The sequence below is a fragment of the Suncus etruscus genome, chromosome 19 (assembly GCF_024139225.1).
Source record: "Suncus etruscus isolate mSunEtr1 chromosome 19, mSunEtr1.pri.cur, whole genome shotgun sequence".
NCBI classification, from domain to species: domain Eukaryota; kingdom Metazoa; phylum Chordata; class Mammalia; order Eulipotyphla; family Soricidae; genus Suncus; species Suncus etruscus.
Genome location: NC_064866.1, coordinates 26,691,639 through 26,718,742, shown reverse-complemented (window position 1 = coordinate 26,718,742; position 27,104 = coordinate 26,691,639). Strand labels below are relative to the sequence as shown.

Genomic DNA, 27,104 nt, shown 5'->3' with positions numbered 1-27,104 from the left:
GGCGGAGAGCCGGGCGGGCGGGCACCCGGAGTCGGCGCCTCTGTCCTCCGCCCGCCTCCGGCACCTCCGCGCCCCGACCGCGCCGCAGCCCTCGGCGCCCGCGAGCAGACCGGGCCGGGCGCGGGCATGCTCAGTGGCCGGCCGGCGCGGGGTGCTCGCCTCGGCTAGGCGCGGGGGCCTCCGAGCGGCCGAGCGAGAGCCGGAGCTGCCCCGAGCGCAGCCTGACAGCACCCGAAGTCCCCGGGCCGGGCCGTCCGTCGGTCGGGCGGGCGGGCTGTCAGGCGGCCCGGCGGGCATGGAGCCCTGGCGCCAGTGCGCCCAGTGGCTCATCCACTGCAAAGTGCTCCCCGCCAACCACCGGGTGACCTGGGACTCTGCCCAAGTGTTCGACCTGGCGCAGACCCTGCGCGATGGGGTGCTCCTGTGTCAGCTGCTCAACAACCTCCGGGCGCACTCCATCAACCTCAAGGAGATCAACCTGCGGCCTCAGATGTCCCAGGTAAAGGCAAAAGGAATTCGGGGCGCTCCCCCTTTCTTGACTCATCTCTCGGTCTCTGTCTCAATTCATCCACCCAGGCTAATTTCTTTTGTGCAAATGCAAACATCCTAGGTGCTGCTACTGCGGGTGCTTGCCCCAGCCTTCTTCTGCTTCAGTGGGGACCCCCCCTCGCCCCCTTTTTTGCCTTGCCTTTCTCCTGTCTTGACTTGGAGTGCTTTTAGTGTTTCTTTGTGTGTGTGTGTGTGTCTATGTGTGCGTGCGTGTGTGTGTGTGTGCAAGAGCTAAATGCTACTTTCCTGCTGTTAAAGATATGATATGTGTATGGGGTTGTCTTGGGGGGATGCCCTTCACTCACTTTAGGGTGCAGGACAACAAAAGGATTGTGAGTGGGTTCTTGGATCATCAGCATTCGAGAGAGACACACAGAGAGAGACACACAGAGAGACAGACGGGGAGAGACACAGAGAGACATAGACACACAGAGAGAAACAAGAGACAGAGAGAAAGAGACAGAGAGAGACACAGAGAGACAGAAACACACAGACAGAGACAGACACAGAGAGACAGAGACAGGCAGACAGAGAGACTGACAGAGACAGACAGAGACACACAGAGAGACAGAGAGACAGAAAAAGAGATAGTGGGGGTTAAGTGTGCCTCCAGCCTGTCCTCTTGCGTCCTGCCCCCTCCCCTTGTTCTACAGAAAGAGGAAATAGGCCCGGAAAGAGGATCCTAGGAAGTGGAGGGCTTTGCAGGACCGTTATCTGTGCGGGAATGACTGACATTTGATCGGAAAGAGAAAAAAGGAAGCAGAACACAGCGGCGGTTCCCCCAACGCCCCGGAGAGTTTGCAGCCAGCTGGCAGGCTCAGGACTTGTGTTTACAGCTCTCAGAACCATGTGAGAAAGAGCCAGGCCAGTCTGGCAGTGACAGGCAACCAGAAGTTTGCTGGAAATGCCGCTTCTTTCGTTGGGGCTGAGTTCAGGTGGTACCCCAGGAGGGCTGCTCTCCAGGGGGGTGCCCTGGAAGAAGGGGCGACTCTCAAAGGCTGTGTGTGTGTCCTGAGTCCACTCCAAAAGCACACACTCGAGTGGAATAGTAGTGATTGTGCTCCCTTGGAAAGTTTTCAGTGGAGAGATGTTGAACCCCATACAGCACGTCTATTTTTGTCTTTCCCAATGTGAGAAGCCACTTTCAGTTCAAAAGAGAGAATCCCCTGCCTGCCAGCCACTTATTTTTACCATTCTGGGTCTTTCCTGTCACTCACTGAAAGACCCAAAACCTCAACCACTTAGCTACCAGAGTGTTTTATTTTTTTTTTTTAAACCGAGCAACTGACTTTATCCAGTAAGTAGGCGTTCAAAATTAGATCACGCACTCTGGTCTCCTTCCTGGTGGCAGTATTTTATTGGGGTCACACACCCACCCAGCTTGCATTCATTCATTCTCTTCCGTCTTGAACTTGCTGGGGAGTAGTTTCCAACAAAGAATAGGCTTGCAAATGGTGAATGCTATGGGTATTTAAGGTATTTAAAAGAAAGATAAACATTTGCACTCTTCCCATAATTCCCCCTGGTAGTTGCTGATTCTGGGAACCCTTTAAAAAGTGTTAGTTTTTTTTTGTGTGTGTGGGGGGAGGGTAGATAGGTGGGCAAGTCCAATGATGCTCAGTGGTTACTTCTGGCTCTACACTCAGGGATTATTCTTGATGGTGCTGGGGTGGATATGTGTCTGACCATGTGGGATGCTGGGGGTGGAACTCAGGTCTGCAGTGTACAAGGCAAATGCCCAACCCTCTATACTATCACTCTGGACCCTCAGTTTCGTATTGTCCCCTCTCTGCATACTGATGAAATAGGTTGCTCTTTTCTGTTCAGGGAGCTGCAGTAGGTTCCTAGTTCCTCCATGTTCCCATTTCCTACCTCGTCTGTGGCCTCAGGAGATATTCAGGGCCAGAATGACCTGGCCAATCAATCCACAGGTAGTTCTGCCTTTTCTGATATTTCAGGTTTTTAGAACACAGGAGTTTTCAATAATTAACTTTTTAGGACAATGGACGATTTTTATTTTAAACCTCTAACTTTTATTTGAATGTTAACAGTGGATAGATACAATTGTTCCTGATGTGTTTTGAAATTTCACCTCTTGAATCTATTAGATGTCATTTAACCTTCTTGATGATTGAAACTTATCATTATGATGAGAACATGCATTGATTAATGAACTCTTCCCTTCCTGAGCTGGCTGTGCAATCAAAATTTTCCCCTAAAGGATATACTGCATTGAGTGATCAGATAAGCCACTAGGTTATAATGAGGAGATAGGACAACTGAATGACCTTTCCTAGGTTGTTCTTTTGGGGTTCTGAATTTGCCTAATCCTGAACAATCTGGTTTTAGATTCAGTTTCCCCTATATTGTTCTCTGTGTGAAAGGGCTTCCAGAAAAAGTGAACTTGGAAGAAGAATAGCACTTGAATATAGTGATGTCTAATCTTTCTTCTTGATTCGTGGCCACATTGGGGGTGAGGGGAAGGAGGGGGGGAGAGAGAGACAGAGACAGCGATAGAGATCAGAGATTGAGATTCTGAAGAACTGTTTATATAGGTGAATTTATTTATATCATATAGCTTATATATAAAGATCTGAGAGTCATTAGAGAATTAAATGAAAACTATTAAATAACTTCATATAAACATGTTAACGTATTTATCATGACTACAATCCCAAGCAATGTTGTACACTTAATAAATATTCACCATTAACGAAAGTACTTAAAACTTTCATATGCTATTATCATATTGAGTAATTTCTTCTCAAAATTGGAAACAATTGCAACCTCTATTTTTGTGACTTCTCATTTCTTTCTTGGTGCAAGTTCTAAGTAAGTTTTTTTCTTTTTGGTTTGTGGGCTGCATGGGCAGTGCTTAGGGTTTACTCCTGGCTCTGTGCTTTGTGCTCTGGAATTACTCCTGATGGGACTCAGGATAGTACTAGGGTATAATCTGGGTCGGCCATTGTGGACAATGCCTTACGTTGTCTTTCTGGCCCATTTTGCAAAAGATTGTAAAGCTCTTTCAGGTTAGAAGTCTTTATTCCATCAGGTGAATAACATAGGAATCCTTGTGATGTTGCAGCAAGATCGACTCTTCTGAATTTAGATCTGACTAAAAGGCATTGTCATTCATTGATGTTTTGTTTGTAGCCAGTTTTGTTTTTGATTCATATAGTAGTGCTTGGGCTTACTTCTGCTTCTGAGCTTAGGGATCACTCTTGGCAGTGTTTGGGGACCACATATGGTGCTGGGTATGTAATTAGGGTCAGTTGTATTCAAGACAACCTCCTTACCTCCTGTACTGTCTCTCTGGTGCTGTTTTCAATTCTGAAAAAAAAAAAGCTGTAAAATGAATTGCTTGTCTCTAATAAGTGGGACTTCTATTCATTTAATTAGCCTTCTGCCTTTTTGACATTTAAAAAGCAATAACCTTGCAAGTAGCAATTACTCAATTTTTAAATTAAGAATCTTAATAAGTTTTTTATATTATTTTTAATATCTTATTACTTATTTTTCACAACTATGGAATTTTCTCTTTAAAGTTTTTATTTATTTAATTTTTGGGGGGAGCAACACTTGGCAGTGCTTAGGGCTTACTCATGGCTCTGCACTCAGGGATCATTCCTGATGGTGCTTGGGGAACCTTATGGGGTGCCATAGATTGAATCCTGGTTGATAGTGTGCAAGGCAAATGCCCTACCCACTGAACTATTGCTCTGCTTCCCCTTAAAAATACCCAAAATTCATTGCTTAAAAAAAAACAGACTTTGATTTTGTTTCTAATCAGTTAAAGTGGCAAACAGAAATCATATTTAGTTAACATATTTCCTTTATTACAAAGCACAAGTGGGGAATATCCATTCTGTGTGAGTTCATACAATCATGCAGTCTGTCCCTGGTATATGACAGGACTGATACATATGCTTCTTGCCAGCTACTCTTGGCCCATCTGCCTGTAGTGTATGGTCCATGAATGATGCTATTAATCTTCGAATGGCCTTTGGCAGAAAAACAGGTTTCCCATCCCTTTATACAGTTTACTGTTAATTGAAATTTCGGTATGTGAAAAATACAAGAAATCTGTTCTTTATATATTTTAGAAATATATACATTCTCTGTATACATTAGAAAAATTTATTTTAATTTTAAAAAGTAATTTAGTTGAGATGCAAAGCACATAAATGATTATGAATAGCCTATCTCATAATTTCACCACGGGGTTTTGGGCATGATGTCAGTTGTGAGTGCCTAGGCTCAGCCAATATCACCAACGATAATATTGTAATATTGTTTTGTAATTTGAATTTTTGCTTTACTATATCATGAATTAAAACATTTTATTAATTCATTGGTCATTCTATATATCACAAACTTTAACTACACTTACAGTGAGTTATTCAGGTTTTAAAGTTTCTTTTAGTAAAATTCTCTTCTGTGTTTGAAACACTATATAAGACATAGACCTGCCAAGTTGAGCAATGAACAATCCTCAACAAAGTCTATGGTTTCATAGTTCTTACATTTTAGGAAGTGGCTGAAAAGAATGGCTGTAGAATGAACCTAGATTAGGGACTAGAATGAATTGAGAATTCATTTTATAGAAGGTAAGAAAGGCTTCTCAGAGGAAGCAAAAATTTAGGAGTGAGGCAGGTGATGTAGATATTTAAAAGAATATTCCTGGTAGAAGAAATGTTAAGAGCAAAGTCCTGACATAGTAAAATAATGAGCAAAAACCCAAGGAGGGACAAGAAGGCCGTTGTGGCTCAGGGAAGGTAGTATTGGCAAGAGTGACTAGAATGAGGTCAGGGAGAAAGGACTTTAAATTTTTAGACAGAGAGACAATTTTTTGGACTTTGATATTCTCACTGAATGAAATGGAAAGTCATGTTACCTGATTGACTTTTTCCAAGCAGGATCATCAGCTGTCCAGTGAGATCAGAAAATAGAGCAGGAAGAAGCTGTCAGCTAAATGGTTTCCAGCTGAGCAGTAGCAGGGCAGATGGTGAGAAATAGTTCATTTCTGGTTAAGTCCCCAAATCAGTGTGGCCTTCTGCAACTTTTCCTAGGAAAAAACTAATCAGTGTCTCTAGAAATCTCTCTTTTCTAAGAGAACAAACAGGAAGTGCTCTCCCCCCCCCCCCCTTGCACCGGCTATTGCTCACCTGGATCATTCCACTTTCGTCTTAGCAGGGTGATAGCACCACTTTGGGAAACGCTGATCTGGCTGAATTATGAAAGTAGAACCAGCACAGTTTATAAAATGTGAACAGAGAAGTTTAGGAGAAGAGGTAAGAGGACTTTTAACCTGAAGACTTGTAATGATGGTATTGCCATTACCTGAGATGGAGAAGGCGGATATGTCTTCTCAGGGAGAAGAAACACACAGTGCTAGTTACGTTTAAATTGTTCAGTAGACATTTAGAGAAATTGGAAGTGGGAATGTGACTCAGGGGATGAGTGGATGTGATCGCCTAGAAAGAAGTGGAGAGGGCAGAGGAAGTAGCATAGGTGTGAATCATGGTGCCTGCTCATGTGTTATGCAAAGAGCCTTGAAGAGAGACTTGAGAAAAATTGGGCTTGAAACCAGGGGGAAACCAGAAGAGAGCTTCTGAGAAAATAAATGCTCCCAGTGAAGGAGCTTCTAGGAGTGCCCAGTGAGACTTTTTAAGTAAAACAAGGGTTGAAGATAGATTATTATAAGCAATGAGCTTTCTTGATGAACTTGACAAAAACGTATTTGGCATGTTATAGGCAAAAATCAATTGGAAAACAAGTTTACTTCTGGCTCTCCATTTAGGGATCATTGCTGGTGATCTTAGGAAAAAAATAAGGTTTTTATAAGATATTTTTTTGTTTCTAATGTGAAAAAAAGTTAGACACATGGACATAAGATAAAAAAAGTGTGCTTTTTATTTAAGTGCTCCTACAACTTTTCTTCACTTAGATTGCTACTCTTCTGAATAGTACTTTCTTCGCACATTGATTTTTATGTGTGTGTTTTATTAACAGTTATTTTTCCTTTGAGTAGCAAGTATTAGTGATAGTCTTTCTAAAAAATATACCATTCTTGTCCCCAGGACTTCCTTTTCAGATACGAATATGCAGTTGGAATTTGATGTTGCTACTTCTAAAAAGAAAGTTTATTTCTTCTATGTGTAATGGTATATTCTTTTTTAAAAACTACACTAATAGTACTTTTAGAATTAAGGTGTGTCAGTAACATAGTTGTACTCTCTGCTCCTCCAACAAGTGGTACAATATTAAAATTATTGGTTTAAGTTTAAAAAACCAATAACTGATCATTATATTTCATAGAAAGTATTATGCCCAATGACATTTCCAGTTCAGTGTGGTGATATTAGTCTTCTTATAAGTCAATAACTTCTTTGCCATTGTTAGCTAATTTTCTTGGATAATATGTTATAAATGATTAATTATAATTAATTGATTTATTGGTTTTGGAGCCAATAAACACTGGGGGATTGCTTCTGGTAGTGCTTGGGGGGAACCGTACTCTGATGGAAATTAAATTTTGCGTTCCCATGTGCAAAACATGTGCTTCTGCTCTTTGAGTTGTCTATCTGTGCTATAATTATAAACTTGATAACAATTAAGACATTTTCATGTAGAATAGGTAAGCTATAATAAGTAATCTTATGTGGACATGCTTTTCTTTCCACATACTTCATGGCTTTCCCAGGATTCCTCAGGAGAGTGAGATAAAGAACTCAAGTGTTAGAGCTTTATTAGTGAGGCATAATCCGATGACTGCAAGAGATAGGAAAAATTTTTATTCTCCTTAAAGAAAATTATGTTTTTCTTGAAAGTGGAGTGCATTTAGCAGCATAGATTATCAGTGATTTTAAAATCATCAAGTCTTTATTATTATTAAACTCACTATCAGGGGCATTGACTGTTCTTTCTAGACCTTTTGCTTAACTCTCACCATATCATTGTCTACTGATTCTTTTACTGTTTTACACTTTTCCATTCTTGACTTTTCTTTAAATGTCTTCAAAAATATTTGTCGAGTTTTCTCCAATCTTTTTCTTTATTTTTTTTCATATTCTCTTCTCTATCATCTCATAACACCTTGATGTTATTTACTTTTTTTAAACCTCAATTGACCCCAATTTTACCAGGTCAACTTGCCTTTCTCATGCCCTTGCCTTTATTGTGTCCATGACGGGCTGAAGATTATATCAACAGACTGTGTTGCAAGAAGTACACCTACAGCTCAGTGAAGAATGAATTGGATCGGGCAGAATGTTTGTACTCAAGAGAATGCTTCTAAAGTTGGGTCAGTCAAGAGATTGTGTCCCCAGTGAATCCAGAGCCATATGAATGGAGGGCATAGAGGGATGTACACTACATGTGATAATTAAGGAAATATGGAAGAATTGAAATGGCAAAGAGCTAGTACTTCTCTAGTGAAAGGGGGTAGGTGAACTGAGGTTCTCAGTGATTTTAGCGTTGCAGAGAAGGGGTGATATCTCAAGGCAGGGAACTCATTCAGTTCTGGATGCAGAGTTCGAAGTTATTAAATTGCCTCTGTATTCTGTTTCCTACCTCTATTACTACTTTCTTCCTTTCTTATTATCCTATTTCGTAAGATCCAACAATTGTTTTTATTTATTTAAAACCCCTTTTTGGTTCTGAGGCCACACCTGGAGGTACTCAGGGCTTATTCCTGACAGCGATCCTGGGACCATATGCAGTGCCAGAGATCTGAACCTGGAATAGCATGTGTAAGACAAGGAAGTGCTTTAACTCTTGTAATATCTAGCTATCGACCACCCAACAATCTTATGGTGTTGCCACCTGTTCACTGCTTTCATGTCTTTGTTTCCTTCCTACTCAGCTTAAATACTACCTCCATGGATTAAATACTTCCTTAATTTCTCTTGATTGCTTGATGCTCATTTGGACAAACAAAATGCTAGTTAAATTCAACTCTCTATTTATTCCCTGCCTGCAGTTTAGTTGCAGAACCTGATGGAGTAAACCCTATACTTTAAATTCAATTTTCTATTACTTTAAATTCAAGATCCCTGACCTTAGATGGATATTTCAGACTTCCAGGCCATCTAATTATATTTATCTAGACAAAAAGTTTTAAAAAATATGATCTAGGAATTCCCAGAAATCCTGAAGATTTTTTTCTAGAGAGTCCAAAACTCTTTTCATGAACTAGGCTACTATTTGCCTTTTTTTCTTCTTGCACCAACAGGAGGATTTTTATCAGACCATTTGGCATAAAAGGGTTGGGTAAGGCTTTCACAGGTATATGATGGAAAAAGGAAATGAAACCAAACAGGGGAGTGTAATGAGAGGAAAGAAGAAAATAAAAGGAGTTGGTACTTTTTGGCATTTTACTGTTGTGTCTTTTTTTTTTTTTTTTAAGTTTTTGGGTCATACCTGGCATGCTTTGGTTTAGGATATCTTACAGGCAGGAACCATGAAGACTCACTGAGCTTTGGGTGTGTTGGAGTGAGGAGCTTAGAGTTTTCCTAAATGTGTGGTGCAGCTGGCTATTAGACAAATATCTATTTAATGTTCCCTATGGTTCAGGGAATAAAATGGAAAGTCTTTGGTAGATGTAGGCCATGGATCCATGCCTGATCAGCTTCATTTCTTAAAGCCATTCTTCATTCTGTACTCCTGACTTTTTTGAGGCTTCTCAGTATTGGTAAGTTGTGCTCTATATTTCTGTTTGAAATACCCCCTTTAATTAAAAATTTTTTTAATTTTATTTCTTTGGTTTTTGGGCCACACCCAGCAGCACTCAGGGGTTACTCCTGGTTCTGTGCTCAGAAATTGCTCCTGGCAGGCATGGGACCATATGGGATGCCAGGATTCGAATCACTGTTGGTCCTGGGTCGGCTGCTTGCAAGGCAAATGCCCTACTGCGGTGCTATCTCTCCAGCCCCCTTTTCATTTATTTTATTGCAAGGTCAGTTTGAGTAGTTCATTTGCAGTGGGAACTGCCTGAGTCCTCCATAATACTATGTGCAATCCTATGCCATGTGGTGTTCCTTATACAGTTTTGCACTATTTTCTTTTTGCTATCTTCTATGTATGACTTGCTTTGAGGTTTCCTTATATTCATTTATAAATGTATATTTATATGTATATAACTATATTACATATTATAAATATAATATTATTTGTATATAAATATAAACATTACATATTATAAATATATATATTTATAAGTAATATATTAATTATATCCATTTATAAATGTTTCTAGAAATTGACACAAGACTTCACATTTAATACATGTATTCAAATAGGGAATCTTTATTAGATTAAATGATTACTAGTAAGTATACTCAGTATTATGCCATTAAAACCCCAAACACTTTTTGATTTAGCTACATTGGTAATGCTCACAGATAACAGAAGCCCACCTCTTATAGCCAAGTGGCTTTCAGAATGTGACTAAACCTGTGAGTGTACAACCTTCCCTCTCAAAAATAAGCTTCAGTGAAGAGCCTTCCTCCTTGAATGTTGAGAGGACTGCATGAATGGATTCATACAGTCACTGCCATATAACAAATGCTTCGTATTCATTACTTTTTACTAAATTCAATTGCTACTACACTTTCTGTAGAACCATACCCAACAGGATGCTAACACCTCCCATGCATTTCTCACCATGTCAACACAGTATGCATGAGAGACACAAGGTTTTTGATCCTCACTTAGATGTATTTGTTGACATGTACTAACACATCCTAGCAAGTATGGAGGGTCCGAGATTAGAATGAAAACATTTAATGTGAACTGAGTTGACATCTCTGGATGTGATTTACAGTGAATCAATCTATCTTCTTTTCGAGAATATTCTATTTCGTGAGTATTGATGATTCTATTGAAATCTAACTTTGGAGTAGATATTGGGTGCACCGAAAGGAGGATTTTTATCAGACCATTTGGCATAAAAGGGTAGGGTAAGGCTTTCACAGGTATATGATGGAAAAAGGAAATGAAACCGAACAGGGGAGTGTAATGAGAGGAAAGAAGAAAATAAAAGGAGTTGGTACTTTTTGGCATTTTACTGTTGTGTCTTTTTTTTTTTTTTTTAAGTTTTTGGGTCATACCTGGCAGTGCTCAGTGGTTACTTCTGGCTCTGTGCTCAGAAATCTCTCCTGGCAGTCTCGGGGGAACCATCTGGGATACCTGGAATCAAACCAGTTCCTTCCCAGGTTAGCCTTGTGCAAGGCAATGCCCTATCACTGTGCTATCATTCCCGCCCTATTGTTCCGTCTTTTGAGAGTTGGTCTTGAGAATATATTAATGTATATGTCAGGAGATTAAGGCATACCTGTATTTCCCTGGGAGGTAGGAATACTGATGTTTAAAATATTATGTTTCTCTCCCCTTATTCTATTTGCTTTAATATAAAACATTCAAGTATTATTTTTTATTTTTGTTTACAAACAGCTTTGTACATGAACTATTCCGACACTACATGCTTTACACATGTCACCTCTTCCCTCCACTATTGATTGGCCTGGAATCCTTTACCCACCTTCCCTACCTTTGTGGTAAGCTTCCTACTGAAGACACATTCTCAGCTTTTATGGCTGATAGGCTTTTGTTAGTACCAATTCTGTTTCTTCATATCCTACATATAAGAGAAATCATTCTGTTTCTTTCTTCTTCTAATTGACTTCACTCAGCATGATACTTTCCAACTCCGTCTGTGTAGTATAAAATTTTATGATTTTATTTTTTTCCTTCCACCTGAGTAGCATTTCATTATGTACCACAGTTCTAATGTATATACATTCATTGTATATCACATTCCACTGTATTTCATTGTATTCCATTGTATAACACAGTTATGCATCTGATGTTGGACACTTGGGTTGCTTCCAGATTTTGGCAACTGTGAATAGTGTTGTAATGGACACAGGAGTGCAGATGTCTTTTCTAAATCGAGTTTTTAGGCCCTTGAGATAGGTGCCGAGAAGTAGAATTTCTGGGTCATATGGAATCTCAATTTCTAGCTTTTTATGAAGTGTGAATATTGTTTTCCAAAAATGGTTGGGCCAATTGACATTACCATCAGCAGTATTTGATATCATCTTTTTTGTAATTTTGCGTATATTTATTGTTAGCTGTTATTTAGAATACCAGATTTCACTATTTTTTTCTCTCTTCACATATAGACCCTGTCTTGTAATAGAACTTTCAAGTTTATGTTCTGCCTTGAGAGTACAGTCAGTCTTGGGTATTTAGGGGACAAACTGAGAAGCACAGGAATACCTATGTTTGATTTTCATGGAATGCAGTTTTAGAATTGCATTTTGTGCTGCTACCTGAATGTGCTTTCAAAATCATGTTGTAAGTCACCGTCTGGCTTGCTTAACAGGAAGCCAGCAACATATGCTACTCATATGGGAGTTCTCTAAAGGGTCAATTAATATGGAATATTTAATGAAACACTTGATATTCACCTTCCATGATTTTCAAAGTGCTTGTCTCAAAATAGATCTGAAGCAGCTGGTCTGAATAAATAAGCTTCAGGTCTTTATGCCCAATAATGTCATGATCTGTTTCCTGGGCTTGTGGGATATTGCAGTTAAATGCAAAGGGTTCAGGCAAGAAGATCTGTGTTCTAATCACAGCTCTTTCTGGAACAGGCTTTATCAGTCCTTAGCAAGTACCTGACTTTCTTTGTGGTAGTACTCTGTATTTATAACAGTAACTGCAATTACGTACACATCCAGTAATACAGAAGCTAAAGTTTTAAAACACATCTCGTTAGGCATTAGGCTTTGGTTCAAAGCAAAAATACTTGATTCCATCTCAGATAGTAGACAACTGACTTTGGAAAGTTAATTTATTTTGGTTCTTACATCATATAATAGTTAAGAAATAGTAAAACCCGGGCCTGAGAGCTAACCAAAGGGCTGAGTACATGCTTTACATGTAGGAACCAAGGTACTGCATGGTCGCTGCCAGGTGTGGCCAACAAACACAAAGACATGGACAGTAAAATCTACTTTATAGGATAATGCTAAAAATTAAATAACTTGTAAAATGCCTGGGGACTAGTAGATATTCAGCAAGATTTTATGTCCTTCCTCTTCTCGAAACCTCCTTAATCCTCCATAAGTCTGAGAGACAGGAAGAACAAGATCTTATCACTGCTTTACAGAGAAGGAAATTGAGATATGCATTCCTTAAAGAACTTTTCTTAAGGTCACCTGGACAGGAAGTGGTGAAAACAGAACTTTATGTTCAATTGACCTAACTTCAAAATTAGAGAAATTTGTCATTCCTCAACCAAACTCAATGGCAAGATGGTAAATTGTATGAAGAAATGGCTAGGCAAAATGCTTGGATAAAGTAAGACCTTCTGTACAAATGTGAAATAGCATTGTTTTATTTCACATTGAAATTTCCTGTATTTAAGATAACAAAATTTGAAATAATGAAACCAGTTTTCAATTAATTTAATCTGATTGTCTAATTCATTGGATATTTCCTTTTAAGTGATTTTGGAGCTGCTTTTCTCTGTTCTGGTTTTCTTGGCAATTTATTCTGAAAAATAATAAAATATCCTTAACATTAGTGCTGGCACATGGCCATTTGTATTTGCAATGAAAATGTTTAATTAGGTTCCTTTGGAATAGCTGGCCACATTAGGTAATCGCCCATTTTCTGAATGTACTTAAAGTACAAGGAGCAATGATTATAAGCAAGAGTGAAATTATTTAGGGGCCAGATAGATAGGACAGCAGGTAGGGCATTTGCCTTGCATACAGCCAACCAACCAGACCATTCCATATGGTCCCCTTAGCCCACCAGGGGTGATTCCTGAGTATAGTCAGGAGTAAACCCTGAGTACCTCTGGATGTGGCTCAAAGACCAAAAATATAAAAAAAAAGTAAAATTATTTAGTGTGCATATGAACTGATTTATTAAATCATCACTTTGTCTACTATATTTTAAAACTGTATTCAAAGGCAGATGAAACTCACTGCTTGTGTCTTTTTAGTCTATGCAGCCTGTATTTTTTTTTATCTTAGATATGTAATTATGAAACAGAGCTGGGAATGAAGTCATTTTAGTTAGAGTGAATGAACATAGAACTTGTTTATTGTAGATGGGCAATTCATTTTTGGATGCTTTATTAATTTTGTTGCTGTGCAGTATAGAGTCTGACATTAAGATTAAAAAAAGGAATTTGCTTATATGTCTGAATGATTTAGGTCATTTTGCTCCTTTTTTCATACGTATTTGGCTAGTACCACTTATGTGCAGGGCATGAAGAAGGCATAAAGACAAATTAAAGTTTGTGCTTTTGCAGGGCAGGGAAAAAGTAGATTTGACCTTGAAGTAAGGCTTTTTTTTGCAAGAATACATCTGGATGTGAGAGATGAGAACAAGAAAAGGACCGAGACATAAGTCATCATTTGACAGAAAGAAGGTTTAAGAAAGAAAGGTGGGTAGAGAGAGGGAAGAGCATATGAGATGAAAAATGTTCAAAGACATTCAAACCTCAATGATGCCCTTAAGCAAATTATTTATTATACCAGTCAGTGCTTCTTCCACTTGCATCTGTAAGTGAAGATATTAAATCTTGTACCTTTGGTGTGTGACAACGTACAGCTCAACATAATGGTTACTGCTCTTGAATATTTTGAAAGTTGCAGGAGCAAAGAGCTTAAATCAAGAATCAAATGTTTAGTGAGATTTAAAGTTAGCCTTTTGGATGGTGAAGGTCTGTTCTTTCTCCCACTAACCTCTTGACTTGTTACTCTCACTCTAATGCTGACTGAACCATTTATTATCAGCCCTTTGCTCTTAGTTGATAACTTCTTCCATGGTCCATTTGTTCTTGGCTGCATATCCAAAATCCTGTCTGAATGCATAATCAGCCTTTCCACTTTTATCCAAATCCCCTTCACATTCTGTGATATAGTATAGGCCAGTCACTGCAGCCCTGGAGCCCACTTCTTTACAGGCTTTCCTACTCTTACCTATGAATTACAAATTGCTGTTGAAGTTAGTAATCAGGTGTGCCTGACTCACCAACCCGTTTTTAGCACCCAGTTTCACTGTAGGCTGACACTGCTTTTATTCATCTCCATAATGCTTCATATTATCTTCTTGGCTTTCTTTCATATTCATTTCTAGTTTTCTAAATTCCAACCACTCTGAGTCCCCTTCTTTCAGTCCTTGCCAGTTCATCTAGTTTTCATCAGATCATCCAGTCCTCCTGAATGTTTGTTTGTTTTGATGCATCCAGAAATCAAAACCAGGCTCTCAAATATGTAAATAAGTCATTTACCACTCAGACACATCCTGGGCCTAACTCCTGAGTTTTGACTTGTTTTCATCTTTAATCTGTGCCATCAGTTTCTTCCCTGGTAACTATAATTTCTGTTCCTAGAAGTAGCCAATGTTTCAAAAACCACAAATAAAATCAGCACACTTTTCTTTGACTACTTCTTATGAGAACATTTTGGGTCTGGAATGTTTAAAATAAATTGGAATCCTAGCATAGTCCCAGTCTTATGAAAACTTTGATTCTATACACTTGTCCTCTCAAAGTTAGTTGGATAAATTGCCAGACTTTATTGTTGTCCTCATTTAATTACAGGATTAAAACAAACAAACCCCCAAACTACCAGATGTGTTGTACTGGGAGGCAACTTGGTATATTGAATGAATATGGATTTTGCTGTCAAGACAATCCTCGTCTTTCCTACTACTAGATTCTAATAATTTGAGAGAAGAAGAGTATCTCTCTGAAATAGTGTTGTAATAAGGAAGTGAACTCAGGTTCGTAAAATACCTAGCAGAGCACGAGTAGGTTGTTTTTGTTTTTTTTTTTTAATAATCATAGATCCTTTCTCTATGTTGTCATCTAAAATGTTCAGGGTCTGGGCTTTTCCTTCAATTCTTTTGGCTTGGTATTCTTTTGTTGGTCAGTGGAACAATTTTCTGTGTATCCTTTCTGCAGATTTTTTTCGAGATACTGATACCTTGAGATATTGAAACTTTAAAAATGTTTACATTGATATAGTTTTCTCTATTTGTGATGAGTTCATACATGGCAGCTGAGATATGACAGAGGATAAGATACATCACTCTACTTGGGATTGTGAGGTTTATGTTCAAATTATGTCCTGTCATGATCTCTGAAGCTTTATTTGCTCAATTTTGTAAAATCTTCATTTTCAAATAAGTTCCGGTCCGAGAGTTTTACATATAATAAACCCTTTCCAGATTGGTTCCTTCAGCTTTATTTTACAAAGTGTAATTTAAAAAAAAATTTTTTTTTTATTAATTATTTTTTTTATTATTTTAATTATGACAACAAAGATGCAAAGAAAGAGGACAGGGTAAAGTTACAGTGGAAGCCCAATCACCCATAAACAGGATTCTCAGTAGTTCCATCGATGATATCCCAGCCTTGAACTTTCAGCCAAAGAACATTAAGAAAAACAAAACTGAACCCATGTACAATACAATTACTTTGTCCCTCAAATCCCCAGTTGTAGTACATATTGTTTCTTAGCAGCACACCATATAATCTAAAGATATTAGACTTATGTAACTCTTTAAACATTGAGGGCAAAGTACATTTATCTAGTTCCATGCACATGCTTACTAGTTTAAGTTAACCTCAAAAGTTTTAATGGGTTGTTTTTCTTAAGGATTGGAGTCAAGAGAACATAGTAAAAAACGATATTAAAGTGGCATTTGTTTGCATAGGCCCACCAAAACATAAGGGACATGGAAAGACAAATTATGGTCTAAATACATGGAGACCCTACCCCTGAAGTTTCCTGGCACAGGACTGACTCTAGGCTCCAGGCAAACTAGTTTGTCCAATTCAAGTCATAGTCTGTAGTGGCAATACACCTCCATTCCTCACATAGTCTCTGTTGTTGGTATCATTCTTCTGTATTAAAGATCCTGGAGTCTGCATATCCCATATTGCAGTCAGGATGGTGCAGAGCATCCTCTCGTTTCACCTCACACTTAAGGGGCAATAGAGAGAACCATGTCCTGTAGAGCAGGTCATCGTTGTTGTCATGTCTTCTCGCAGGTCATTGTTGTTGTCACGTCTTCTCAGTGTAAACGGAAGTGTCTTATTAGGAGGTCGATGTCACACCCTTGGTAGTGTCTTTCCTGGTAGAGGACTGCTTCCAACTGTTGCTATAAAAGACCTTGGATGTTTCGTAGATAGCTTGCCTGGTTCCAGCGTGAATGGAGAATGCCCATTCAACTGAGGCCTATGCCAGGTCATTATATCAATATTCAGGGTGTAAGGTACATTGTAATGAGATTTATTAGATAATAACTAATCTGTATGTATAGTGTTTTCCCATTTTAATGTGTCTATGCAAACAAGGATCAATGCCACGAAGCGTTATTGGTGCATCTGGAGGCAATAGGAACAAGACCAGCAATTTCCATGACATAGTTCAATCATAGGCATCAAACTGAGGGATAGTTCCACCACAATCCTTACTGAACAGCTTACAAAGAAAAGACAAGATGAAAAGTGGATAGAAACATCATGGTAGAAGAATATATAGAGAGTTACAGCAGTTAAAGAAAATAACCATAAAATATTCAAAAAATATATGTGTTCAATATGTGTTCGATTTGTGTCCTTCTAAATAGTTCTGGGATTTGTAAGATCTACTGTATGTCTTTGGTCAGAGATTGAAGCTGTGTGTTACTGAAGTTAAGAAGGGTAAATCTGGGGTACTGATGGTTGGGAGGAGCATATGATCGCCCCCGCACGGTTTCAAAATGTAGACTGGTATGAAATTGCCAGTGACAGCCTGAGTATAGCTGAGAAATTATTTGCCTCCCCCCAGATCAAACTACACCCCCTGATCCACCCTCTAGAGCCGGCCTGGGAGTGGGGAAAACCCAGGGTGCCCCATGAGCTCCTCCCAGAAACCCACCTGGAGATCCGGAGGAAAGGGGGAGAGGGGGTTCGGGTGACCCAGGTCCGGGCCCCCCACCCTAGGCCAGGCCAAAAGGCCGCTGGCACATACGGAGGTCTGCCAGCTGCCCGCCCGTGCTGCTAAAAATCCAGCTCCAGGAAGGGAGAGAGACCCTCCCAAGCCCGAAGGACAGGGATTTAAGCCCAACCTAGGCCGGTCCCCAGACCCGGCCTGGGAGTGGGGAAAACCCAGGGTGCCCCATCAGCTCCTCCCAGAAACCCACCTGGAGATCCGGAGGAAAGGGGGAGAGGGGGTTCGGGTGACCCAGGTCCGGGCCCCCCACCCTAGGCCAGGCCAAAAGGCCGCTGGCACATACGGAGGTCTGCCAGCTGCCCGCCCGTGCTGCTAAAAATCCAGCTCCAGGAAGGGCTAAAAAAAAAAAAAAAAATTTCTAATTTAAAGGTTACAAACATATTTACCATTTTTCTTAGCACACTGCCAGATAGTTCGCAGATATGCATTTCAAACTAAGAGAAAATGGAAATTTTCCTAAGGCTTTATTAAATGCATGGACTTTGGTGCTATTTATATTTGATTTATCGCAACAACTTATTTGTTGGATAACTGAGCAAATTACTTAACCTCATTACTTTTTTTCCTAATCTGTTAAAGAAGATGCAAGTTGTCACATTACACACTTTTCAGTATGTGGTTGTTTAAGATATTAAGTGATCAGACATCATTAATTTGAATTCATTTGTACTTCTTTCCTACCTGTATTGCTTGAATGTGGACCCCTGTTTCCCAATGGGTTTTTCTATGTATGCTGTACCATACTTCATTGTACTCTCCCAACTGCATGTTCAACAATTAAACACACACATCTAATTATATGAATTACTTTATGTTGCTCTGTGGGTAAAATTCAAAATCTTTGTCATCTGTTCCTGCTATCCTCTCCAGGTGTAGCTCATATCTCTTGAGTATTTTGCTACAATCAATTATTTTTATACTCTCAAAATTTTTAGCCTCATATTTTCCACCAAGATTTGGAATTTACCATTGTGTCTTTTTCCATGGTTTTAACATTCTCCATTTAGATGGCTTATGAATGTTAAAATTCTTGTTTCAAGATTGCCTTTCCTTTTAGATCTGAGCTTCATGCTCTGTATCAGCGCTTAATTAGACTTCATTCACTGTTGACTTATTGAGAAATAAGCAGTGGCTAATAAACAGCAGGCAAAAATTTTGAGAATGGGCAGGAAAGGTAGATTAAAGGTTTAGGCACTTGCCTTACATGTGATCAATCCCTGGCAAAACATAAGGTCCCTGAGCACTGCCAGCATAAGGACCCTGAGCACAGTCAGAATTAACCTTGCAATTGTAAGAGGCTGCTGCCTGAACATTGGCTGCGGCTTTAGGGATCACTTCCATCCAGAAGTGTCTATTGGAAGCTATGCAATTGGAGGTGAGCTGGCACCATCCAAGAAGGGTGGAGCCAAAAAAGCCTAGGCTGCCATGCTTTACTCAGTGGCAGTGCACATCTCCTAGTCAATGAACCCCAGTACAATACACAGAAAACATCACACACAAACATGACAATGGAAAAACAGTGCAGGAAAACACCATGCATAGAGAATGAAGATGGCCTGAAATGTGCCAACTACCTATTTGGCCACTCAGATAAAGAGTTTAGAAAAGAAATATGTAGGATGTTCATAAATCTCAAAGAAAACACAGATTGAGCTGAACAAACCACAAATAAGAATCAAGAGGGTTGCCGGAGAGATAGCATGGAAGTAAGGCGTTTGCCTTTCATGCAGAAGGATGGTGGTTCGAATCCTGGCATCCCATATGGTACCCTGTGTCAGCCAGGGGTGATTTCTGAGCATAGAGCCAGAAATAACCCCATGTGCCCTGCTGGGTGTGACCCAAAAACAAACAAACAAACAAACAAACAAAAAAAGAATCAAGAGGATAAGAAAATAGAAATCAGAAAACGCCAAAATGAAATAACAGGACTGAAAAACGTGGTAGGTGAAATGAAAACCTCACTGGCAAGTCTGTCATTAGCCATTTATGTCTTCATTTGCATGTGTTTCCAGGAATAGTTTGATTCCTATTTATCAAATGAAGACACAAATTATCAGAATTTGTGGGACATAGCAAAAGCAGTCTTAGGAAAATTTATAGCTTTGCAAGAAGACATCAGGAAGGAAGAAGGGGCCTACATAAATGGCTTAATGACAGCTTATAAAATTAGAAAATGATCAACAGAAGGCACTAAAAATAGGTAGGCAGAAGCAGATAAAGCTTAGAGCAGAAATCAATGAAGTGGAAATCCGAAAAACAATCTGAAAGATTAATGAAAGCAAAAGTTGGTTCTTTGAAAAAACACACAAGATTGACAAACCAGTAACCAAACTCACAAAGAAAGGGAGAGATAAGAACTTAATAAACCAGATTAGAAATAAAAAGGGAAAGATCACTAAAGATACTACAGAGATTCAAAGTGAAATCAGAGACTACTTTGAGAACTCTATGCCATGAAACATGAAACCTGGAAGAAAAGGATAAATTCTTAAACTCTTATAATCTTCCATGGTTGAGTTAGAATGATCTGGCATACCTAAACAAATGTCTTCCCCAAAACAAAAGCCCAGGCCCAGATGGATTCACTAATGAATTTTTCAAACTTTTCCAGAGGAACTACTACCAATTCTTTTTGAGGTCTTTCAGGAAATTGAAAAACAGAAACACTTCTATATAGTTTTTGTGAGGCTAACATCACCCTAATACCAAAACCAGAGAGAGATGCTGCAAAAAAAGAAAACTACAGACCGATATCCCTGATTAGCACAGATGCAAAGATCCTCAATAAAATCCTGGCAAATAGGTTCCAACACCAAGTAGATTTCATTCCAGGAATGAAAGTATGATTTAACATGCATGAATCAATCAACATACATACCATATCAACAAAAGAAAAAATATATGATCATATCAGATGTAGAGGAAGCATTCAATAAGTTCAAACACACATTCATGATAAAAACTCTCATTAAGGTAAGAATGGAAGGAACTTTTCTCAGTATAGACAAGGCCATTTACCCACAAATCAGTGGCAAATAGTATTCTCAATGGAGATAAACTAAAAGCCTTTCCCCTAAAATCTGGCAGAAGACAAGGCTGTCTTCTCTCACTACTTTGATTCAACATTGTACTGTAAGTAATTTTCATAGCAATTAGGCAAGAAAAAGATAAAATATATCTAGGGCATCCAGATAGGAAAGGAAGAAGCTCTCTCTGTTTGCAGATGACATGCTACTATATTTAGAAAACCCTAAAGACTACCAAAAATCTTCTAGAAACAATAGATTCATATAGCAAAGTGGCAGACTACAAAATTGACACACAGAAATCAATGGCCTTTATATGCACAAATAATGATAGAGAAGAAGTGTACATTAAAAAAACAATCCCATTCACAATAGTGCCACACAAACTCAAATACCTTGAAAACTACTTTTTGGCCTTTCAAATATAGAGTTCATTCTGTGCTTTCAACACTCACTCGATAAACATTTATTGAGCTTACCCTATATTCAAGGCTCCAGTTAGGCACTGGGGTATAAAGAACTCAGTTTATAAGAGGCGTTCATTGGAGGATAAAATTCTTCTGGGTCTGGCATGTATGGCACTTTATCCTTGCCATCCCATGTGTCCTCACTTCCCAAGGAAGTGATCCCTAAGCACAGGCAAGTAATAAGCCCTGGGCACAGTTGGACATGGCCCAACACTGCCACACACCCCAAAAAACAATTCTTCCTATACTTGGTGACAAACTAATAAGTATTGGAGTATTACTTGGGTATATGTAATCTCACTTCTTCTGTGACTATGAGACCAGCCTACTTGCCAAGAGAGTGATTGTTTTCTGTTCTGTTTCCATCCATAAGATAAACAGGGCAAGTTTGTCTTCAAGGTGAAGGGACTGCTTCATGGTGAAAGATTTTTTTGAGTGTGTATGGAAAAGGAATGAGTAGAGACCTGCATTTCCTAATATATATATATTCATATAAGAACAATTAACATCACCTGATTTTTAACTAAGGTCTAGTGTTCATTGGGTTTCTTATGGAGTAGGAAAGAGGAAGCATTTATTACCTTGACCTTGAGGGACTGTGAAGCTTAGGGTGATCTAGCTTACAGGCAAGTGGTTGTCTTATCCAGACAAAGACTGTATAGATGTTCTAGTTCTTTCTGGGCCTCATGGGAGGGTTATTGCACATATACCTTAGAAAACTTTTTTTTTTTACCCTGACACCCACTACCCCCATAAAAACAATTTTTAATGGATTTTTACAAATTAACCTCCCCTTCCATTTGTTGCTTTTATTGTAAAATAACTACTACTTCCAAAGTCTGGCTGTGGTGCTCACATGCCTAACCATGGTGCTTGTAGGGCCCACACTCAGTTAAGTTTGCTCACCTTCCATTGGTAGTGTTCCTTGAAGGTCCCAGCATTGCTCACCTGAGGTTGTGCTCAGGGCCACAGTGCTTGCCCTTCTCTTTAGCTGTGGTGCTGTACAGACCTGACTGCACTAGGGATGATTTTTTTTTCTGTTGTGGTACTTTGGTGTCTAAACAGAAGAGCAACCAGATCACAGTTAGTTTATATGGGTGACTTCTGGGGTGGAGCTCTGTTCTCACACTTATAAGACAGGTGTTCTTATCATCTAAGTTAACCCCCAGGCCCTGAACTTTGGGTTTTTTAAATTCAACTTGGACTCCTATTACTGGTGAGGCTGAGAAAGTGGTAAGGTCTTTTTAGTGTGAAACTTGATGTGGAATATCTGCTTTTACCGTGCTTCAGCAAATGAGTTGCTCTACAAAGGTTCAATAGTACTGTTGTGTGATATTCTTCCTTTAAATAGACAGAAGCCAAGATAGGAAGTGATAAATTTACTTAATTACTTTCAGCTGCTTTTATTTTAGGCTAAAGAAAGATTTTGAAGGGATCAATCTCATGTAATTTTGTAGTTATTTAAGATCTTAATAGACCACCTATAATATGTGCAAAACCATTTGACACACCATGGTGAACCAAGAAAACATTGTGCGTATATGGGTAGATCTAAAAGATAGATCTGGAATAGTTGAACTGTATTTGTAAAGAAACAGAAGCATTATTCTATTGCTCTAACAGTTATTCCATACTGAAAAATGAGTTATGTTTACTGTGGATTTATTAATTTGATAAATATTAGTCATTAGGTCACAGAATAGTAGCTAAACCTTTAGAGGACCTATATTATATATTTAATAAGCATATAAGAAAGAAATGGAAGTTAAAATATATTAAATATACTTGATTTAGGTTTTCAAAAATATTAATTTTAGAGGTAGCATTAGTTTATGAGAGTGTTAGTGTTTGTTTTAGGAATACAGGGTTATTAAGCATGCTGCCATCAGAGTACCAATGAACTTCCACTGCAGTTCCTAAGACCTTTTCCTTTCACCTTCCTACTCCTCACTACGTACTATATAAATAAATATAATATAAATATTTATATATAACGTTTAGGTTACCTCAATTTTGTCATCAGAGTCTAAGAGTTTGTTTTCATTGGACATTGTCTATTCCTTTGCTTTGTTTCTTTATATACCACAAAAAATGAGATCATCTGATATTTATCTTTCTCCTTCTCACTTGCCTCTTGTGTGACTCCTTGGAGTTAGGGATGGCTCAGAAAAATGAAGAAATGAGGTGGGGAGGACAGGATTGGGAATGTACAGGTTGGAAAAATTAGTTTATACAATTAGGGTTGAACATTCTGGAAAGACTTATTGCAAATGTCTAAAGTGCTAAAGAAGGCCAAAATACTTCAAAAGTTAATCTTTGAGAGAAAATATCTTTATGTGTAGTTTATTTCTCCCTTCCCACATAGTGCCAAGATGACCTTTTTTGAAGGTTGCCTTTAGTTAAGTGAAAAAAAGGAAAATGTATATAATATAACATTAATTATATTGACATTTTTAGTCATAGTTTTGTGATATAAAGCATTCACACTATTATATAGTCAGTCCTAAGTTTATTTCCAGAACTTTTTAACATTCTCAAATTAATCTGTTCCTTTTAAGCAATTTCCCCTAAGTCCCTAGTATATAACTCTCTTTTTTCTCTTTAAATTTGATTATTTTTTTCTAATTTGACATTGTATAAATGAAGCCATATAATAGTTGTTCTTTGTGAATATCTTCTTTTTTCACTTAACCCGATTTCCCTAACGTTCATCCTTGTTTTAGCATCTGTCAAAATTTCCATTTTAAATTTAAGTAATCTGCAATTACATGTAAAATTTTGTTTACACATTGATGAATATTTGTCTCTAAAGGAGTTTTAGAAAATAGATTTAGTATAACAGGCAACCTGACAATGATAACCTCATGGACTAAACTCTTTTTTGATGCCCTGATTCTCAGGCATTGGCATTTTTGCCATGGTTTCAGGGAGTCAATGGAACTGGATTATGCCAGCTTCTAGGTTCTAAAATATTTACTTAGGGCAGCTACTCCAACATCTGATAATTCATTTTACTTTTCTGTTTTGTGAGTGTGGGTCAAGTGACTTTTAATTCTATGAATTCCTTATAAGCTAGGACACAAAAAAGATTTATGATAAAGTGGAGTCAGTATATGAGGTCTTGAAAATATTAGTACTATTTGAAGTTTTTTTTCAGATATAAAAATGAAAAAACAGCAGCGAACAAAACTTAAAAACTACATATGTGTCAAGAACTGTGAGTAAAAAGAATATGATAGTTTAGAGGACGAACTTTTAAAAACATTGTTGGACTTTGACTTGAATAGCACTTGCATACTAGCTGCTTGAACTAGTGCTAGATTCTATGAACTTTGTAGATATACCTGGAGTACATCTTGCTTGGGGCTACACTGTAACTGCATTGCTTCACTGGGCTTTTCTTATTCTCACACCCATGGGAACACGCTGACATGGATGTAGCTGGGAAACATGTGGAATAAGATAAGGGGTGACTGCCTTTGCTAATGTGCAACTGGAACAGTTGGATAGTTTCCCTCTTCTTTCCAGGGAATGCTGTGCAGACAAATTTTATTAGGACCTTTTTCAGGTCAGTGATTTCCAGTATATGTAGTTAATTTAGGACGAGAACCTATGTTTTTCTTTTCTCCTCCCTCTGATTACTCATTCCGGTTTTGAAGGATAACTTCCAAAACGACCTGTGTTTAAGCTTTTGTCTCGTGTTTTGCTTTCTGCGTCACAGACTGACAGATTTTATCTGCATATGAGCAAGGTGACTTGACTAAAGATCCTAACTCTGTACTCAGGCATCACTCCTGTTGGACTCTGGGGATGGATAATATGGGATGCCAGGGATTGAACCCTACTCAGTTTTGTGCAAGACAAGCATCCTACCCACTGTACTTTCTCTAGCCCTAAGCTTTTTAAGAATAAAAAGGTAATTAAAAAAATTCTCTCTCTGGCTCAGGTAGAACCTCACATTTAATGTTAAATTAAATGGGGAAAAGGAATATTATTTTGGGGGTTCCTAAATGTACATTACTTGAGTTTTGGCAGGGATCAGAAAGAATCTAGGTTTTAAGCATTGCAAGTCTCTTCAGTGGGGTGTGTGGAACTAGGTTGCTGGTTGGTAGGCTTGTCCCCAAGATCCTAGTATTCCTTCAGTGATGTGGCAGAGACTTTGTATTGAGGCTGAATAGCCATGGCGAGTCTTTGTGGTGTTAGTGTAAAGACATTTAGAGCATTACTTGGATTGATAAAAATTGTCAGTGTCTGGATAATAAAGGCCTTTTAGAAGGAATGACTGTGCTAGTAAGGATGAAAATGTATATATGATGTGACCTAGTAAGTATCAGTGACTAATAAAAACAAAAGAAGTAAAGGCACCCATATGGCCCCTAATTTTTTTTCCTTTGGAGTGTGAGCTGATTATACCTGCAATTTTGCTGTGAGCATACCAAATGATCTCCTTTTATACGAGATAAAAATTTTTATTTTCCCTTATTCTCTTGTTTTATAAGTGTTTATTAAATGCAGTACAATGGAAACCCTTACAGGACTCAGAGCTTCCTATCCAGAGACATGTTGAATGTATTTGTAAATATAAATAATAATGTGTTGTGGGTTCAGTGCCTAAAAGTAATAACACACAAATGCTTCGGGCTTATCCAAACAGGAAACATGGGTGAATAGGAAGATAGATAACTGAACAAGGCACATCTGTATTACTTTAATCTCCTTATTAATTTTCCCTGGCTGGAGCTACAACTTCAAGTACAATTGCCTCCTTCCTATTCTCTCTTTTCCTGTACCTTCCCCTTCTTACATACAACCTTGTTTCTGCAGCCATTTTAACTTCTGAGAATTCATTTCCAAGGGCCCCAACTATTACCAAGATCTAAGGAATCTCCTATTTTAGAACTTTTCAGCACATTACAAAGTTGTTGGGTTTGTCTCTGAAAAATCTTAGGAGCTTTGAGAGCTTTTTTTTTTATTCTTTTGGAAAGGGGACTCCCAAGCAGTGCTTAGTTATCTTGGGGCTACCCCTAGCGATATTCTGTCAACAGGACTCAAGGGTTCGGTATGTGGGTCCTGTGGAGCTGGGGTTTCCCAGGACCACACCCAGAATTGCCTGAATGGCTTGTCATGCTGGGGACTGAATCAGCATCCAGCATGACCAAGGTTGTGCTTCAAAGTTTCCAACTTCGAAAGCTTTTGGCCTTTCAAACACTAATTATATTTCCATATATATGTTTTTATGGATTGCAAGTTCAATAGCCAAAAAAGTAGTTGTAGGTATTTGTTTCTAATTTTGCATCTGACTATGATTTCAAAAAATGCATATGGCTGCAAACAGTATAAGTTAAAGAATTACATGATCCTTGTACTCAAGAAGTCATAGAGTTTTGCAGGAAGGAAATGACATATTGGTGTGTGGCAAACAAAGATAGAAGTTTGGTTTGACAAAAAAAAGTCTGTGTTGATGCTTCTAGACCTATAGCTACCACAAACAGTCACTAGCCACACTCATGCTCATGCAGGAGACATCCCCACTTAGCAGGAAGGAACCAATGAGTCACAGACCGGTTTCATCCTTGCCTCCATAGGAAGTAGCACTTTTGTTCTTTTTTCAGTATTGGGGATCCAATATAGGGCATCCAAATTCCATGTATGTAAGACAGGTACTTTATGCTGAACCACATCCTTGGGTCTAGACGTGACACCTTGGTGGTGCTGGATTTTGATACTTATCATGAATTTGATGATATTAGGTGTTTTTGACTCTCCAGGTCAGTGGTTAAGTGGGTCATACTTATTGAAATAGAATGATGAGTGAATGATGGAATGCTGAGTGTATTTGGGATGTTGTATATAAATTCTTTCACTATTATTTTTGGGCCACACCTGGCAGTGTTTAGGATTGACTCCTGGCTCTGCCCAGGGATTATTCCTGGTGTGCTTGAAAGCCCATATTGGATGCTGGGTATTTAACGTGGGTGGACTGAGTACAAGGTAAGTGTCCTACCTGGTGTCCTATTGCTCTGACCCCTCTATGT

General features: G+C 38.6%; 1 protein-coding gene across 1 annotated transcript in view; it reads left to right on the top strand.

The window, feature by feature from the left end:
- Positions 1-295: 295 nt before the first annotated feature.
- The window catches only part of VAV3 (vav guanine nucleotide exchange factor 3), a 358,886-nt gene continuing 332,077 nt past the window's right edge, over positions 296-27,104 (top strand). The window contains 1 exon segment of the mRNA XM_049765842.1: positions 296-499. Coding sequence (XP_049621799.1) covers positions 296-499 — 204 coding nt within the window.